At 38.4% G+C, this 18,357-nt stretch overlaps 1 protein-coding gene across 11 annotated transcripts in view; it reads right to left on the reverse strand.

Moving 5' to 3' along the window:
* Window positions 1-18,357, reverse strand: part of TCF12 (transcription factor 12) — a 151,669-nt gene that overhangs the window by 47,270 nt on the left and 86,042 nt on the right. For all 11 annotated transcript variants that reach the window (XM_042875826.1, XM_042875825.1, XM_042875821.1 and 8 more), the window contains 2 exons: window positions 4,841-4,976; window positions 1,822-1,874 (listed from right to left, as the gene is read on the reverse strand). In XM_042875826.1, coding sequence (XP_042731760.1) covers window positions 1,822-1,874; window positions 4,841-4,976 — 189 coding nt within the window. The remainder of the gene's footprint in view (window positions 1-1,821; window positions 1,875-4,840; window positions 4,977-18,357) is intronic.

An 18,357-nucleotide genomic window follows, 5' to 3' on the forward strand; every position in this document is an offset into this window, starting at 1 on the left:
TAATCAGCATTTGGTTGTCTTCATTAAGAAGAAAAATAAAAACATCTGAAAAATACTGCTGCTTAAATTTAACGCCTAGTAAGAGAAATGAGATAAATTCTTCATTTGCTAAAGCGATCTCTTTACCTGGCTAATGCTACTAAATATTAAACATGCAAGTTTTATTACTTTTTGTGAATTACAGTAATAAATTACAAGGAAACTGCACTGCTATGCGTTTTAGCTTCTCTGAAATCTCAAATATATTTTTGTTAATCTAGCAGAAATCATCTGCTAGACTGTAAAGCCACCCTACGTAACACAAAACTGTTAAAATGTAAATTGCCAAACTATTTTTAGCTGCTGCTGAAGGGCTGGGGTTGGGGGAGGGGAAAAAGAGAAGAAAAAAAGAAAGAAAAAAAAAAAAAAAAAAGGAAGAAAAAGAATATTCCTGGCCTCGGGAATAATGATTTGAGGCATTGTGTTCATTTTGTTTATCAAGCAGCTATTCAGCCTCTAGTGGGGCCCAAGTGCTTATGCAAGCAAAAGCTTTTAAGAGTGCCTGCAGCTGCAATCCTGGCTTCCAGGTAGGCTGCAGGTTCAGAGCACAGCTGCCCCAGGCTATCCCCGCTATCGCAGCTCCATCTGCAAGTACGGTTAAAATAGGATTTCGGATCCGGGATTCGGCACACATCACCGTGAGCTGGGGGAGGGAGAAGGAGAGAGGGAGGAGAGGACCGGGGAGATGCGAGGACTGGAAGACTCCATCCATACTCCAGACTTCATGCAAAATAAAAAGATCGGCCTCGTTTTGCTCCCGCTCTATTACTGTTGCCTGTGCAGTGTGTGCTATTCAGCCTATCCGGCTTTGAGTTATGACTCATCCGAGTGCACCTGCGCCCATGTGTTAAGTACTGCCAAATAAAAGCCCAACACGCATTTACACAACAAAGAGATGTACCCCGCAAGGCAGCGCCGCTTCCCCCTCCCCTCCTGTTTGTTCTGAGCAGGAAGAAAAATAATTCTGCCCTTCACTTCACTGGGGATTTTTCACTTCACGTGGATCTTTAAATGCAGATTCATTTATAAACAAATTTTCTTCCTTTTAAGAATAAAGCATATTTAATACCGCAGAACACCCCTATAGCATTAGATTATCACAGCCATTAATGATTTTTCCACCAAAACCCTTCCAACCTTTTTCATCAAAGCCCTTTATTCTCGAAGGATAAATTTTCAAGCAAAGAGGGATCAACAAACTAGTTGCTTGAAAGCTTTCCTGATGCTAGGCTGAAGTTAGGAAAGGCTTAATGAAGGCTTTAAAATCCACCAGGGCTTCACAATGAACATCTGACTCGGTGATTTATGCATATTAATAACCTCAGTCCTACTGAGGCAAGCTGAGCTGTACATGTCCTCCGAATCTTAATGTCTTCAGCTCCACTGGGATTATTACAAATGTAAATTTCTAAGATTCTCAGCTATTAATCTCTGTCTGTCCTCCTGTTCAGCAACATAATGACTAATTAAACATCAAAAGACCTGTACAGGAGATCTTCTTTGACAGCTCCTGGCCCAGCTCTCCTCCCAAGAGAGGAATTCAAATGACAGGGACAAGTGGGTAGGAGCATATGAGCAAGCTACAAATCACTGCTATGAAATCTAAAAATTACACATCAAATGTGTATTTAGTCCTCAAAAAGCACTCCCAGTCGCCTAGCAGAGCTGTTCATGTCCAGTGGATAGCCTTCCTAACGACAACTTAAGTAATTTGCATCTCAGCTAAACAGAGCCCAGCTTCAGCCCACTTTACTTAATCTAAGTAAAAGAATTGATACTTACAGAAGAAGGCAAACCAGGGGGCACCTTTCTTACTTTCTTTGTCTGTAGGGGATCTGTACAGAGAAACAACACATTTCAATCTCTACACTATAGATGGAGAAGAATAACCAGCCACAGTTACAATGCAATTCTTACTATTTTAATTCAGGTGCTTTTTAAAAATTATTTTGTACAAATGAAATTTGTCATCAATACAAGAGGTACTTAAATATGTAACATACACATGTGCTTTTCTGATTTAACACTTGATAAACAATTGCCATTCTTTCCACAAGGAAAGCAGCTACCCCTGAGAACACCAATGCTGCACTCTTGAGAAAAATAAACTAACATTGTGAGATGTGTAATAAGACAAGTGGACTGATCATCAACACATATTCCTTCCCTTTCCACATTTCTTAATAAAGACATAAATATAGAAAACTGATATAAATTTCTATAGCATTAAGAATATACTGAGGTTGTAAATAATAGCAAATCTAATGATGTAACTGTTTTTCTTAAGCAACAAATATAACTCAATTTTTCATCTAACAGAAGTTGGAAATATACCTGCTTCCTTCTATCAATAAGAATATTCACAAAACAAAAGTAGCCAGTGATTTCACTACCTAACTCTACAGTCTGAACCAGTCTAGTCACCTGCTAATAACACTAATCTGAATCGTATACATGCAAATTACAAGTTAACAGATGTTCTGAAAATGAATGTTACAATTTCTACAGCTGACCCACTGAGTCTTCAATTAAAACATAGGATTTCTATTTTTGTTTTAATTCAGAAGAGTATTATTGCAATTTTAGCATAAGATACGACAAGATAAAAAATTACTCATTCCCAGGTGTAATAAATGCACAAAACTGCAGGTAAACATACTTGATGGATATATTTACTCTGATCATGCCATATGAGCTGTCTGAAAGGGAAGTGCTTTTTTGCAAGGTGTTTAAACTGCACACAGACTACGACCTAAAAAGGGAACACTGGTTGATATCAATTAAGTTAAAGCAGTAAATTTAAAGAGAGTTTGTTGAAATTTAAAGAGAGTTTGTTGAAAACCCTGGATAAGCTGTAATTCAAATCTGCTTTATATTCTCAGACAGTAGTTTTATACCCTTTAACTAATCCATTAAAAAAAACACAAAAACCAACAAACCTAAAACAGCTATTTCACATGTACACTCTCAAGCCCACCAGAAAAGATTCAAGATCTACTTTTTCCCTGGGATTTTGAAAATGCACTTTCATAGATTTGTAACATCCATCTTCTCATGTCCCAGGTTCCAGTTGGGCAGATTTAGCCATAACAGACAGAGGAATATTATGCTGCTACAGTTTGAAAAGATTTATAGCCCTTGAGTTCCCCATTCAACCAAGAAATATAAATAGGAGCACTACCCTGAAAACATTACACTTGCCTTCATTATGTTTAATTCAATGATATCTGGAGCTTAAATTCTGTACAGTTTGAACAATAATCTAATTAAGCTACATATTCAAGTACATAATAGAAATGTGACAATCTGGGCTAGGATTCTCTCTGTTATCGTTTCATACACCCCCCTCAACTTTCTGCAGATGTTACTGCCTCTGTCCAGCACCCAAAGTCATGCTGCAGCAGGCGCCCTGCTACCCACGGCCACAGCAGGTTACTGTTTTATTAACTTTTCACTGAACTGATGGGGGTAAACAGTGTGACAGTAACACAAGTCTTTTCTATGAAAAGAAACCAGCAAACAAAATATTTCACTGAAATTTCCTTAGATTGTTCTATCATAACAGATCTGAAGAGTGTCTGCATATAGTCTGCATATACTAAGGAGCATGAATACTTCCAAAAATATTTGTAAAGAAAGGCAACCCCAGACTAAATGATGGCTGTCCTGACAACAGGTTAAATAAGCTGTATGAAAAAGCACCAATATGTAGGTATAGACAAAGTTCCAAAGTCACATTTTTATAACTAAAGGCTTAAAAAAAAGCCAACATGAAGCATGTTTAGGACTATTTCAATGCTTGCAGTTCGTAGTTTTTAGATAATACTAAAGTTACTTCAAGATTTGATGAAATGCCATTTTGGGTAAAGTATGTTTTAAGTTATATTGTTTCAGAAAGATACAATATAACTGTTTCAGAAAGAAAGAATGAGTTTCTGTGCTACAAAGAAGAAGGAGCATTCAAAAAATACACAGAACTAGAGCACTCAATGACATAAAATGCTAACATGGAAAATATGGTAGCTTTTAAACTAGAATATCAGGTTACAGGGGTGGGCTTTTTGGGTTTCTTCTTTTGTTTTAACTTGCATACTCAGCTACTTGGGATACTCCTGTAGCAGAAATGATAGAACAGCTGGCTCATTCTTGGTTCTCTAATGCAGCAGAAAGTCCTTAGAGCTATGAAATATTACCAGTGACTATGACTGAGAAGAAAAGTTCTATTTATCAGCAAGCATCTCTACAGTGTAAATGCTCTTAAAGTATTATAACTATTTCTAAGTAGGTTCTTTCCTGCCTGTTCTGCAAAGTAGCTTAACTTCAGGATAAACTACTAGTCTCCAATTGCTAGCAACTTTAAAGGCATGTTGAACCAATTACAATGAACTATGTATTTCCTTGAATAAAGTTACTTTTAGCATATAAAAGGATAATTGTTTCACTTTTGTGTCTTTCTCCTACTAAATAATGGTAATGACCTCAAGGTCAGGCATTTCCAAGAGTTAATGATAGCATGGGTTAAGGGCACTCAGCTGGTCATCAACTCCTATCCATCTGTCATTATTGCTTTTGCAATTAAGGGTTGTATTGTAGTTTCTTGTTTGTTTTATAAGCAACACCGATCAGTGTCGAATTCAAACTAGCACCTCAAAGAAAATTTTAATAATTCTGCTCTCTCTTACAGCATTCTGTTGTAATTTCAAGTGCTCAGTATACAGCCATCTCCAGTATACAGGATGAGCTGCCAAAAAAAAACCAAGTCTGCAGAGATGTGTCACAAATGAAAGTTGGTGTTACTCACCAAGAGCTGGCGAGTCATGAAGTGGTCTTCGGCGCTGATTTGTGCCAGAAAATGGGTAGTAGGTTGTGCCAGGTTTCCCCGAGGATGACAGCTGACCTGGACTTCCAAGTCCCATATCTGACCGGAGCAGGCTAGTCTGCAAAATATACAGAGGAGAAAAAAATTAAGCTCTGTAGCAATTAAGCTGTTAATACATCATGCTAACAAATTATTAAATGCATACAATATGCTATGTAGGCATTTACTGGGTTTTCAGTGAAGGCCTTTGAGTTCAGAAAATATCAGCATAATTCAGAAAGGAAGAGAAAGTTTGGCTGTAAGCCTCCAAACAACAGAATCACTTCTTTAAAGGGTCTGAAAGAATAATCCACAGTTGAATTGTTACCAAAATCATAATACATCGTTTAATTTTCCAAATAGCATGTAATATATTATACATTATAAAGATAATTGAAAAAAACTGCTCAATTTACAGCGTGACATCAGGTTTTAGTATGCACTTAGAAATCCAGTAACATTACATTCATAAAAAAATGTAAGAAATATCCCCCACAAAATCACAAAGGCAAAAGAGATAACAGATTAGATTAACACAGAATATAAAACTTCATCACATTTTAAAAGCTTCTCCGTGTTATTCAAACATATTTTGTTTCCTTTTTCCTTTTCAACTTCTGTGACACTGAAGTGAACACTGGTGATTTATGAGATTATGTTTTTTCATGGGTGGTACCACGCTTAACTTTTAGTCTAACACTCCCTGGGTTGAAACCCAAAAGAAATCTTTTGTGAAGGAAACATAAACCAAGCAGTAAAAATGGACTCACTGGAGCTTTAACACTGAATGTTGCATACGGCTTTCCACTTGCACTAACATCCACAGCTAAATCTCTGTATTTTGCTTTTCATACACTCAGAATGTGAGTGCTTTAAGGTCACACAAACTATTTGATGTTCATTACGCAGTCCAGTCCTCATACACAGGAGAAGTAAAACATATGGCTGCTGGTTGGCAGGATAACAATCATGTCTGCCTACATTCAAACTGTGCTAGCATTTCAATCATCAGATGATGCAAGATAAAAACCACTGACTGGATTAACATTTACACCAAAACCAGCCTGAGCTGTCACCTACTTAAGTTTCCTCCTTTCAGCCCCACAGTTCCCAAGTTTTGTTTTCTTTCCTCCTCCACCCCATATGCTCCCAAAGCTGCAGCCAGGCTCTGCAGGCAGCACAGCTGCAGGCCCCACAATGGCAGCAACTGCTCAGCACTGCAGCTTCCCAGGCTGCAGCAGCTCAACGTTGCATGCACACACCATTGCTTCTCGTTCTCCTCACCTGCCACATTATGGCCCAAGTAGGAATCTTGGACAATACTTTGTGAAAAGTGCTTCTTCTAAACCATCACTGTCAAAAAATAAAGACTAATGCTGTAAATTTGGTACTTATCTCAGGACTTCACAAAAAGTAAGATGATCTCCAGCCCAGGATTACCCAGAACTGAAGGAAAGTTTCCTCACAATAGCCCCCATGGAAGAAGTGCTGTGACAGCTCTCTCAAGTAGCAGAAGCAAGGCCCCAGTGACAGACCGGAGATGTTGAGGTTGGGAGGGACCTCTGCATACAGACCAAGTAAATCCCAAACTGTGCAACCCGTTATTCAGAAGACTCCTAGCCTACACTGTGTTTGGTAAAGAGTTTTTATTCCTCTCAAGTACAACAAACAACAACCACAACCAATCAAAAAAAGCCAAACCAACCAACCAAAAAGCACCACCCAGAAACCAGAACCCTCTTCTGCCATTTCCACCATCAAATGAGGCATCTGTTTAAAATTTCGTAATTGTTCCCAAGTCTTCCCAAATAAAATAAAAATAGATGTCATTACTTCATCTTATTGATTTTTCTGCCTGTCTGAACCAATTGAGAAGCAATATTGATTAGGACTGATCCTTTCCTAAGGGCATCTGATAAAGAAAGGAATACAGAAATACCTCTGAGGATAGCAGAAAGGCTTTGTATTACCAGCACTGAGCTCCTCCTGCCTAGCTGCCCCCAGCCCCTGCACAGAGGCAGCTTGGTTACACAGAGTTTGCAGCATTCTCCATAGAGCACAGTCACTCTCAATCCGAACCTCATCTGCCAAGTACGAATCCAATTACTAAAGAATAATCAATGACTGGTTATTCTCCTGAACACTGCTGAGTTGGATTGCTCTTATAAATAAAAAGGCAGCGTCCTTAAAACTTTGCCTGTTTGGATTTTGTAAGGCATATTTCCAGCTTTGAAACAAACAGGAACTTATTTAAAACAGTATTCTCCCAAGGGAATGCGTGTTCAATAACTAATCTAAGAAAAACAAACCACACCCTAAAAAGACTTTTATTACAATTGACTAAGAATATAACAATTCCCATTCCAAAGACACTGGAAGAGAGAAAAGAGGTAAACATGCTGCTTTACTTTTCAAGATAATCTCTTTCACAAAAAGCCGAAGTTTCGATAGCCTCAAGGCAAACGGCATGACCTGAGCCCAAAAATAAAGGCACATTTTAAAAAACAAAACTGAACAAGTACCAAGGGCTGCTATTTAGACAAACATTATACAGGGGTGCCTCTCCTGAAAGCTATTTTCAGAAAAATGAAATGCAACAAAGTCATGTACTCAACTGCTGAAATGGCGAGATGGAAGGAAGAGAATCGGATCTACATAGGAAGGATGAGCAGCAGTCTGGCAACATCTCTGTATCTGGAAGCATCTTTGCCACAGACAACAAGTAAGTTTGTACTGCAGCTGCATTTATCTCCAAGCAAAGCTAGTTTCCTTTCAAACTAAAAAATTAATCAACCATATGCTTATATCAAAATGGCATGCCTGAGAGTTCAAAAGAAAGAGCTCCTCACTCAACACATTTTAAATGGTTTTAAAACTGATTCCTTCAAAGATTCAAAGAGAATACAAATAAGAAACAATTTGACTATTTTGGAAGCTTTCTTTTACACAGTCTAACTGTTCCAGCCTCTACAATCCCAGTGGCACAATTTGATGCCAAAATACCACTCTGCCTTCAGTGAACTCTAAGGACACTGGCCAGCAGAGTTCTAATATGTTGGTAAACAACTCTTTGATTTCCTTGCTTTGACAGTAAAAAATTTCGACAAGTAAAAACCTACAGATGTCCTTATGCAACACTCCTTGAGGGTCTCAAGCGTTTGGGTTATATGCAGATAGGAAAGCCAAGCTATGCTGAAATATATATGAGCCTTTATTCCTTTATTTTAAACAAATACTATCCATATGTTATCTTATTGCATATTAAGTTTTACCATTTCAAAAATCTGTTATATACAGTTGGCTTTGTGATTCATTCCAGGAATCAGCCTTTTCAGTGGTTCAAATCTTGCTTATGTTTACTTTTAAAATGCAAACCTATTAGCAAATACTTTAAGAACTAAGATTCCTGTAGCAGACAAAGCCAAATTATGAAACAGTATGATGCAAACACAACTACGTGCCTTCACATTATTCATTCTTTTCTATTAAAAGAATAGCATGGTTGAGAATAAAAAGCAATAGCCCCTTATACGCAACCAATTACGACAGGGCTATTGTGTTGGCATAAAAATGCATTCTGTTCTGGAAATGAGAGTTCACAGAATCATGCAAAAACCCAAGCTGGGAGGGGCTCACAGGATGTGATGACACACGGATCCCGGCCCCACACAGGACCACCTGAAAAATCAAACCCTGTGTCTGAGAGCAGTGTCCACATGCTCCTGAACTCTGGCAGCTCGGGGCTGTGCCCTCTGCCCTGGGCAGTCTGTTCCATGCCCACTACCTTCTAGTGAGCCTTTCCTTACTTCCCAGCCTGGTTCTCCCAACACAGCTCCATGCTGTTCCCTCAGGCCCTCTCACTGTCACCAGACAGCAGAGCTCAGTGCTGCCTTCCGCCCCCTGTGAGGAGCTGCCATAGGCCTCCCCTCAGTCTCCTCTGCTCTGGGCCAAGCAAACGTGGGGACCTTGGCTACTCCTGACACCTCAGACACTTCACTGTCCCTGATGGCCTCCTCTGGAAACACTGCAATAGTTTAACATCCTTACACTGTGTCATCCGAACTGGCACACAGTGCTCAAGGTGAGGCTGTGCTAGCAGTGGGACAATGGCCCCAGGCACCCAGCTGCAGCATCAGGCCTGGTGCACCCCTGCCCTGCTGCCAGCCATGCCCTTTTGGCTCACAGTGCACACTGATGACCAATGTGCAACTTGCGATACGGCAGAAACCCCAGATCCCTTTCCACAGGAAAGAGTTACAACTCCCCTCTCACCTCAATAAACTAGTCAACTAGTTTTTATTTTTCCAAGCTTTTGGAATTGGCTTCTTTTTCAAGAAGTTTATGCATTCGGTCCCAGTAGTGAGGCTCCTACTTAAGGGGGGCAAACAATCAAAGCACTTAAGTGTTTATATAGCAATTGGGGCTTAGATACATCATTTCACTACAGCAAAATAACTCAACAATACTCATCTCAATCCAATCCTCATTTCCTGACTAGCAGGCAGAAGGCAGCTGCACAAATTCCATGAAAGAGAGAAACTAGGACATACTTGGAGACAAACTCACTCAGCATTTCTCAGAATTATGCAGAACAGGCAGTAGAAGTGCAGCTCCTGTCTTACTGTAAGCCCGAAATACTGCAGTAACAGAGCAGAAGCATTTTGTTGCTTTGATTGAACAAGATGATGGATGAAGACTTCAAGTATGCATAAAGTGTGTCCTGATACTTTGTATGTCTTGCCTTATGAACACATCTGACAACATGCACACACTAGTTTAAATGAATACAGCAAAATGGAGAAGTCAGACTCTGCTAAACTTGCAAGGTCCCCCACTTAAATTGTGCATCTTGTTACTGCAACTTCAAAGGAAAAGCTAGCACAAAATTAAACATGGACAAATAATTGCTCTGTGAGATACTAGTGCAGCACAGAGGACTGGGACTCAAATAACCATTCACCTGAGTTCAACAGAATCCAGTTTAAGCCAAAAATACAATTAATACAGAAAATGTCCAATTTCACTTCATGTAAGTCCACAAACTTAGGCACGTCTAATGAACATGCACTCCAACATAGGAGCTGAATTTGGAAAAAATAACCAACACTGACATATAACGTAAATTCATTTCAAATTTAAATTCTAGAGATATGTTTGCAATTACGAGTACGTCGTTAAAGAATCTCATCCTCAGAATACCATCAAATTGTAATGTGAAATAGCGTTACCAGTCTGAGAACAAAGGGACCTTGAATGAGTAATCAATAGCAACTGGCAGAAAATGAGGCATTAATTATGATCCTCTCTAGCGTTTTGTCTCAAACAAGGTTTCATTAAATATATTGTGCTAACCTGTACTTCTTCAAGCCATTACCAATAGATTTGATCCATTTTTCCTCTGTTTCAGGAGTAGAAACAAATCAGAATTAAAAAAGCAACAACAACAAAATGACTGAAGCGTTATATGATAACTTAAGTATTTTTTCTTGATCAATTTAAAGGAAATCAGGGGTTGCTAATAAAACACCTCAGGAGAGGGTCCTCTAACAACACACTGATAATTGCAAACATATTCCTCATTTTAAAAAAGATACTTAGATCTTATAATCTCAATGTAGTCTCTTGAAAATTTAATTATCATCTCCTATACCTAACGTATCATGCAGGTTTGAGAAGATAATGACAGTCATCCATCAACTGCATCCTGCCAGTGTAATCAGGCTAATCTAGCTCACTGGAGTAAAAAACAGCTACCTAGGGTACTAAACACTAAAGTGATGCAACATCATAAACAAAACAACAGATATTTAGTTCTACTGTCTTCCTAATTAACTCTGAAAAATACCAAGGTATCAATATATTGCTTATTCCACGTATATGCACTGCTACGGATAATCTGTTCACGTGCATGCAGTATTACTGAGATGGGGCACAGGAACAGAGAACAGTGAAGAAAACACCACAGGAAGAAGTTTATGCACATTTTTTAAGCAGTGGGAGCAGTAAAGATTAAATGTGAAGGGAAAGAAACATTCTGCATTTCCTCCACATCTAAACAACTTTAAAACACCCAATCAATACAACTATTTTAAATAAATACCTTCCTTCTCTTATGTGACAGTGGTTTCCCCACACCGATATCACATACTTGCAAGACTACAAATTCTGTCTTCCACTTCTAAAAGCAGCACCCTGCTGATGTCAGTGTCCAGGCCCTGAGGTTATGCTGGCTCAGCTTGTCTTTACTCATTCCCCCAGGCAAGGTATTTTTGCATTGCTCACTGCGTTCTAGCAAGGCATTACTAAGCATTGTGATTACAGGTCAGGCTCCTTCCCTTTGCATCTTTTCGCTACATTATGAAAACAATAATTTGAATGTCTTCCTTACTGTGACAACACAAAAGCAGGTTTGGGGGGAGAACTGCAAAATGTCAGAAAAGAAACAGCTGAGGGTTTAATCTTTTTTTTTTTTTTTTTTTTGTACAAGCCTTCTCCCTTCTCTCTCTGTTTACAATACACAAGCGTGATAAATCAATAATATAAAAGGCCTTCTGCTGAGTCTTATTTACAGAAGAGAACTATAAAGGATATATAAGGTTCAAACTATCCTTGCACCTGCTTCTCTCTCTCCCTCTCTCTCCCTCTTCATTTTCAGCGAAATAATTTTAAAAGATTTCACATGGTTTGTAGAATGCTTCATTTACATGGTGAGAAAGCTGTGTATCCCCTCTCCTACACAGTCAAGCACCAAGTTAGAAAATGTGTAAAATAATGAGGGTTCAAAAAAATACAGCAACTGTTGGGACTTAACATGCAAAACATGTATGTTTTCATATATGATCAAGTGAAAGGCAATCCCAACACAAGGCTAGTCAATGGACTGGCAAGCCCAGTGAACACTTATTTTCAGATAAAGTAGTGCTGTCCCATCTACTCCCAGTGAATGTTGTTATTCTTCTCCTCCTTCTCTTCAGAAACCTGTGGCATTAGAAGCACTATCATCTTGAAAAACACTCTGCTACACATTCAAAACCAATGCAAGATGGATGGCTTAGTTCCATGAAAGAGGAGTCAAAATGGAAAATCATCTTATTTCTTTCCATTCACTGACAATCTGTTCAAGCCCCACTCCTTGCCCATCTCAGGCAGTAACTGCTAAACAACAGGCTGCTTACGTTACTCTTAATTCTGCCTTCCCAGTTCCAGTTTTCATCTTGAAAGCAATAACCTCTGCAGGTGCAAAATCTGGGATGGAACATTCTCTGAAGAAAGGGAAAGAAAATGGCAGCTCAGCCTGTTAGAGGAGTCAGAAACATAAAGAATAAACATTGCAAGAAAATCCCAAGGGCAATCTACCCCATTAAATCCAGCTACAGTTAAGAAAACTGAGCTAATCTTTCCCTTATTCTCCAATAATACTGTACATATGTCACTGAAATGCACCCAACTCTGAGGCAGGAGGAACTACATTCAGCAAATAAATTAATAAATTTGAAATTCTGCATTCCACGGTGTAAAATGCTTCTTACTTCCCTATACAGCAAGGTTTAAAATATATCTACTGATTTATAGGACATCTGAAACCTTCAACGTAATTAAACAATCAAAAATTAAAACGAGGCAAGGAAATCTGCTAATTCTAAATAGTGTGAGGGAAAGACAGGCAAGCATGAACACAAGTTACAGTTTGTCTGCTTCTTGTAGATAGTTAAGATGATTCCTCCCAAAGCTGCTTCTCCTTTATAAATAGCATCCCTCAACCCTGCTGACTAATTCCCAACACCTGCTACCCATTTTGTTCAAGGGGATGTCTTCCCTGATTAACTTCAGGTGGACACCTCTAGCTCTGGAAAAAGAAATTGAGTTTATGCCCAGTACTTTTTTTAAAAAAAAACTTTCTAAGGAGGTTCTGCCTGCAAGCAGCTCCCTATCTGCTGAGAGACAGATTTTCCCAGTAGCACAAGCAGTCATTTGCTTCTAATTAATCATAATCAAGAGAAAGTAACTTGATTTTACTTGAGAAGTAAAACGAAGCAAAATAAAACTCATGCTTCTAAAATATATCTCTCTCAGCACCTCCTCCTTTTAAGAAAGTATCAGCTACAGCATCCAGGGTTGCTACTTTAGTTAACACTGTGTCAGCTTCCTTCAGAAGATGCATTTCTAACAGGCCCGTAGCTCAGACTGGAAAATCTGCTTTGAGAGATTCTTGATGCCAAAGGTGTCAGAGAAGAAGAGATTAAAAAGAAAATTTACAAAATAAAATCAGTTTGTTGGCTTTTAAGTTATTTGGTACTAACTCTCCTCCCCCCTCCCATACTTAAATATGTATGTATATATATACTTCCGTAACTCAGTACTGGATACAAATAGGCATTAAGGCATCTCTACAGATCCTTAAAAGAGGCAGGAAGGACCCACCTGTAGCCTTTTCTAAGGCCACACAGATAAGAAAGGCCCAGAACACCATGTACTTTTCTGCCTCACTTGAAAAATCCATCTAAAACATCGAGGAGGAAAAGCTTTCTTGTTTAATAGACACTTCAGTTTTAAAAAAGAGAATGCATTTTGTTTCCACAGCTGATGCAATCTGACAGGTTTCATTAGCACTACAGTAAATTCTAATACATCTTCTTTATTCCATTACAAAATGGGAACCCCTCTGTGGCATATGTGCTATTTTATAATTAGATTTACAGCCTACATTTTTTTTCCTTATTATATATTTCCTTATACATTGAAATGTATATTCTGCATTTTTAAATCTAAAGCAACTACTAATTTATTCCACTACCAGCCATTTAATAAGGAAAAAAAAAAAAAAAAAAGCCCAATGGGATTTGAAACACCCCAGCCATGTGCCTAACAGAGAGAATTACCCAACCTCTAGCGTCCCTTGTGCCGCACCATTACTTCCTGTTCTCAACTGTGGTCTAAAGGTGCCTATTTCTCACTCTTAGTATAACTATCTGAATTTTTGTATTAATCTGAAGCCTTTAATTAGTTGTTTGTTTGCCCCACAATACCACAGGAGCAGAAGGCACAGCCTCAGCCAGAGTAACTGTCTGATCACTTCTCCCAAGGAAGACAAGTAGGGTCAGAGCGTTAGAGATGAGCAATTAAAAAGTTTCAGGTATGAACAGAATTCCCACAGAAAGAAATCAGAACTCCTGAAACTTCATAAACGTGCATAAGAGAAAAGTGCATTTCTCAAGTTTGCACATCAGGTTACCAGGAAGAAACTAAGAACTGATCATTAGAGCGATGGAGAAACATCCATGTATTTGTTCTCAACAGCTGTCCAACATCTAGGGCCTACCATGCCTCAGCATACAAGGGCTGCTCCAAAAGTAACACCTCCTATTTTATTACACGGGCACATGACATCAGAGGCAGATGTTGGTGGTATGACAGCAGAGGCTGAACCTTCCCACCAATATGGAATATTCATTACATGTTGCTGCTGTCTAACAGATGGCAGCAGAGGGGCAGTCTGACAGAATGGTGTCTGACTGCAAGTGCACATGAAGCAAAGGCATAGAACTGAATTCCTTCGTGTGGAAAAAACTGCACCCGCTGACATACATCAATGCTTGCTGAACCTTTAAGGAGCCCAAGCAGTGGATGTCAGCACAGTAAAGTGTAAGTGGTGCGTTTTAGTGGGTCACCTCTGCTGGTACACATTGTTAGCAACATACGCTGTTGTTCATTGCTGACAAAAATGCATAGCTAGTGGTGGTGACTCCACTGAGTTACCAGTCGAGAAAGAATGTTTTGTAGCTGAGAATTTGCTCTATCAAACAGTGTTACTGTGCTCTTTGTATATGTTGCAGTTTCCGTGGAAATAAATAGGAGGCATTACTTTCAGAGAGACCTATCCATAAAGCCGTGGTGAAGCATGATAGTGACATGGTGCAACAGCCCTTGTATTAGAGTAAGGGACCACTAGAAAGCTGGCTAAGCATTCCAGGAGCACCTGCAAAGACACATGCTGCTGTTCAAGGGCTACACTTGCAAATGGAGAAATGTGTTTGGAAACTTTCATACACATGTGAATAACAGCCACATTTCAAGCTGTGATTTGTGAAAAACACCCTTTTCTTCCTCAACTCGCATTTTAAGTAACATCTCAGCTGCCACATACCAGCAAAGCAATATTCTACCCTAGTATTCACAATCACTCATTTTTTCACCTTCAACTTTTTTGTTCTTAAAAAAACCATGCATTTTAAATTATATTTTTCATACTGTTTGCTTTTCCGTTTGTCAGTATATCTCATTTTTGCTTTGCATGTATTTTCATACATACTTATCTCCTAATGTACTCATGTCTGCATGCTTCTTCTTCCATCCTACTTGACACTTTACTTTAAAAAAAAAAACCAGAGTCAAATCTTCTGCGTTCTACTTTACACATCTTACAGTTATGTAACTTAAATATATAAAGAATACTTTTTGAGTTTGTGCTATTCAGAATTCTATTCCCTTTTCCTCATGCAGCAAGCGAGTAACTACATCCTGCATTGGATACCTGCTTTCATTCTGCCTCACTGCTTTACCAGGAACACAAAGTCTGCCATTTTTGGCTACGCACATTATGAGCAAGTTTCTATGTTTCCTCTAGACAACTCAAATTTGTCATCAGAATAGCCAGGCAGCAAGCAGCAATGCTAGAAGTTTTTCAGTATGTGCCTTATTTTCAGTTGCAGCTGACATTATACAGTCTCCAGCTTGTGACTCATATACAGCCTTGTTCAAAGGCACTGCTTCCCATTAACTAGATTTTTTTTAAAAAAGAAACAACCCTACTTACTTCATCTAGGGAGTCAGAATGAAATATTTACGTGCCAAAGGCAATTGCAGCAAACGGGGGGGAAAATGTGAGAACACACATTATCTGATTGTATTTTATTCTTTACGTTTTCACATTTTTATCTTGGTCAAAATTGCTCTCTGTATTAATTTCTGATAGACAATAATTTCACTTTCAAGAGTTGCTCTACTTTTATAATGCTCCCTTGTGTGAGATGTGGGAGAGCCCTGTGAGATACTAATTTCTGTGGGATTGTAGTGAGTAAGGACTGCTCTTTAGGTTTTCATTCGATCAAATGACTTTAAAGTCTTTTCTGAACTTGAAAGAGGCTAAATTTGCCCCTGACTATACAAATGCCAAGAAACACGCACTTGCAAACATCTCTTTTGCCAAAGTCATCTGTTAAATTGTTCAAAAAATAGGTGCTAAGGACACTGGTTTACTTCCAAGTTCTTGCAGCGCATCTGGTAAGACACACTTTCTATACACAAAGAACCTTTTGCTTTTTTTTCCCCAGCGTGTGAAGGATGTTAAGAACCATCAACTTATAATCATGAAAAACTGAATTTATTCTTCAACACATGGCTAAGTCTTGCAGACAAGATGCAACCTTTAAAGTCTCACATTCAGTTGCGATGAAAGTTATAATTAAATAAACAACCACAAAGGTCATGGTTTTTCAAAACCAAACAAAAACAGTATGAATTCCCACCGCTCAATACCTATACCACATTAAATTCTGCAGTATTTTTTCAGCACAAACAAGTCAGGCATACAGAGATTTAGCTCTGAGCAGTATGAAAATGACAAAATGCTCAATGTCGAATCAGAACAAAGATGGCAGACGGATGAGTTTGTTCCAACTTAGATCCAAAGAGAAATCAGCTGTTTATTTCTCTGAGGTACTGTTCAAGTAGCAGCATATATTTAAAGTAATTTATGAAACACTAAACATGTCACTAAATCTGTCTTAACATTTGACTGAAGCTTGTATTTTGTTCCCGATAAACAAGAAATTGGGAAATCCTGAGAAGCTATCTGAAATTATGTCTTAATATGTTTACTTGAACTATATTCCCATAAGGAACACTAAGTATGGTGCTAATGTGCATAAAATGTTACTGTCATACTGCAAAATCCAGGCTAATTTAATAATGCTTGATGTGCCTTACATCATGTTCCAATGATGTAATAATGTGCTGCTAAATGAGTCACCTCACATTAACTTCACAGCAATAGCAGAGCTGACAGCTACTGAGGAAAGCAGAGTAGCAGTATTACTGGAAACACTGATGGACCATCTTTCTACTGGATTTTTTTTTTTTTTTTTTTTCCCATCCAAAATACAAAGAATTTGAAGAATTATTGCCAATAGATGTAAAATGTATATATTAATAGCAGCCAGAATTGAGTTAGAAAAAAATAATCTACCAGTAGTGAACGAAATATGAAGCATAAATGCTTCACACACACTTGACTCAGTACTGTATATTTCACATTGCATGAAATAGATGTGTACATTTCATACACTGTGTAGCGGTATACATTTCATACAGAATATGTTTATAATTTTACTTCATAAGTGAAATGCATTTAGCCAAATATAATTCACAGTTCTTTCCAACAGTCATGTATTTTGCAGATTTATTCTTCATTAAGCTTTTTTCTAAATGGGTTTTCATAACACTTGAAATGCCTCATCACCATACAGAGCACACAGATCAGGGAGTTAAAAAATGAAGTTAAGATAAATCTGCCCATAAAAAGGTTATATTTTAAACAAAATCTAACGAATGCTGGTTCTTGAGTTCTCTGCTAACATCCACTGTCTTTAGCAATCATTTTTTTCCTCACAATGGATACTACACAGATTTGAAATCACTATGAAGGGATTACAAATGTTTTATTTCCACCTATCAGGAAATCCATACTGTCTACTTTTTATGCACAATATCACGAATAATTTTCTATCTTCAGTTTAATTATGCTGACCACCTTACAGCTCCAATGCACGCAGCGGAGAAACTAAGGAAAGAAGGACAACTACAACTGCTGAAGACACAGCATTGCTGTTATAGAACAGCAGTTTGGAGCACACAACCAGTGTGCTAATTCAGGCTTCTCAAGCAGACCATCAGCAACCAAACATGTTAGAGATTGGATGTTTGTTATGAAAAAGGCAAACACAAGATGGCAAACATTAACAGCATGGTGAGGAAGTCATAAGAAATGGTAAGGCCTTAGATGGGGTACTCCATCTAGTTTAGAGCACTGAAATTCCCCTGGGATGCAAACCTACCAAGGAACATCCAAAACAGAGCATAAGCTTTTCTAGCAGCATTTCAGTGTGAGACACTCTTACATATACTCTATTAAAATGAAATAAAGAGATCTGATGTAAAATCAACTCCATTTATGTTATGCTGTTAGATTTTCAAAGGGCTCCTCCATCATCTTAACCTCGGTTTACAACCTCTGCAGACTTGACTATGTGAGGATCTGGGACAATGCAGTTGATCCTTTATTTGGATTGTCAGAACGACATTTTGGGATTGGTTTTGACCTTCATCCTTGTGGTCACTTTCCAACACCGTAAGCAAGAATAAGAGCTGCATACAGGGTACTGCCAGAGATTTATGATCATAGA

Source organism: Lagopus leucura, unplaced genomic scaffold (assembly GCF_019238085.1).
Source record: "Lagopus leucura isolate 7727_CA_CO unplaced genomic scaffold, USGS_WTPT01 Super-Scaffold_100015, whole genome shotgun sequence".
NCBI classification, from domain to species: domain Eukaryota; kingdom Metazoa; phylum Chordata; class Aves; order Galliformes; family Phasianidae; genus Lagopus; species Lagopus leucura.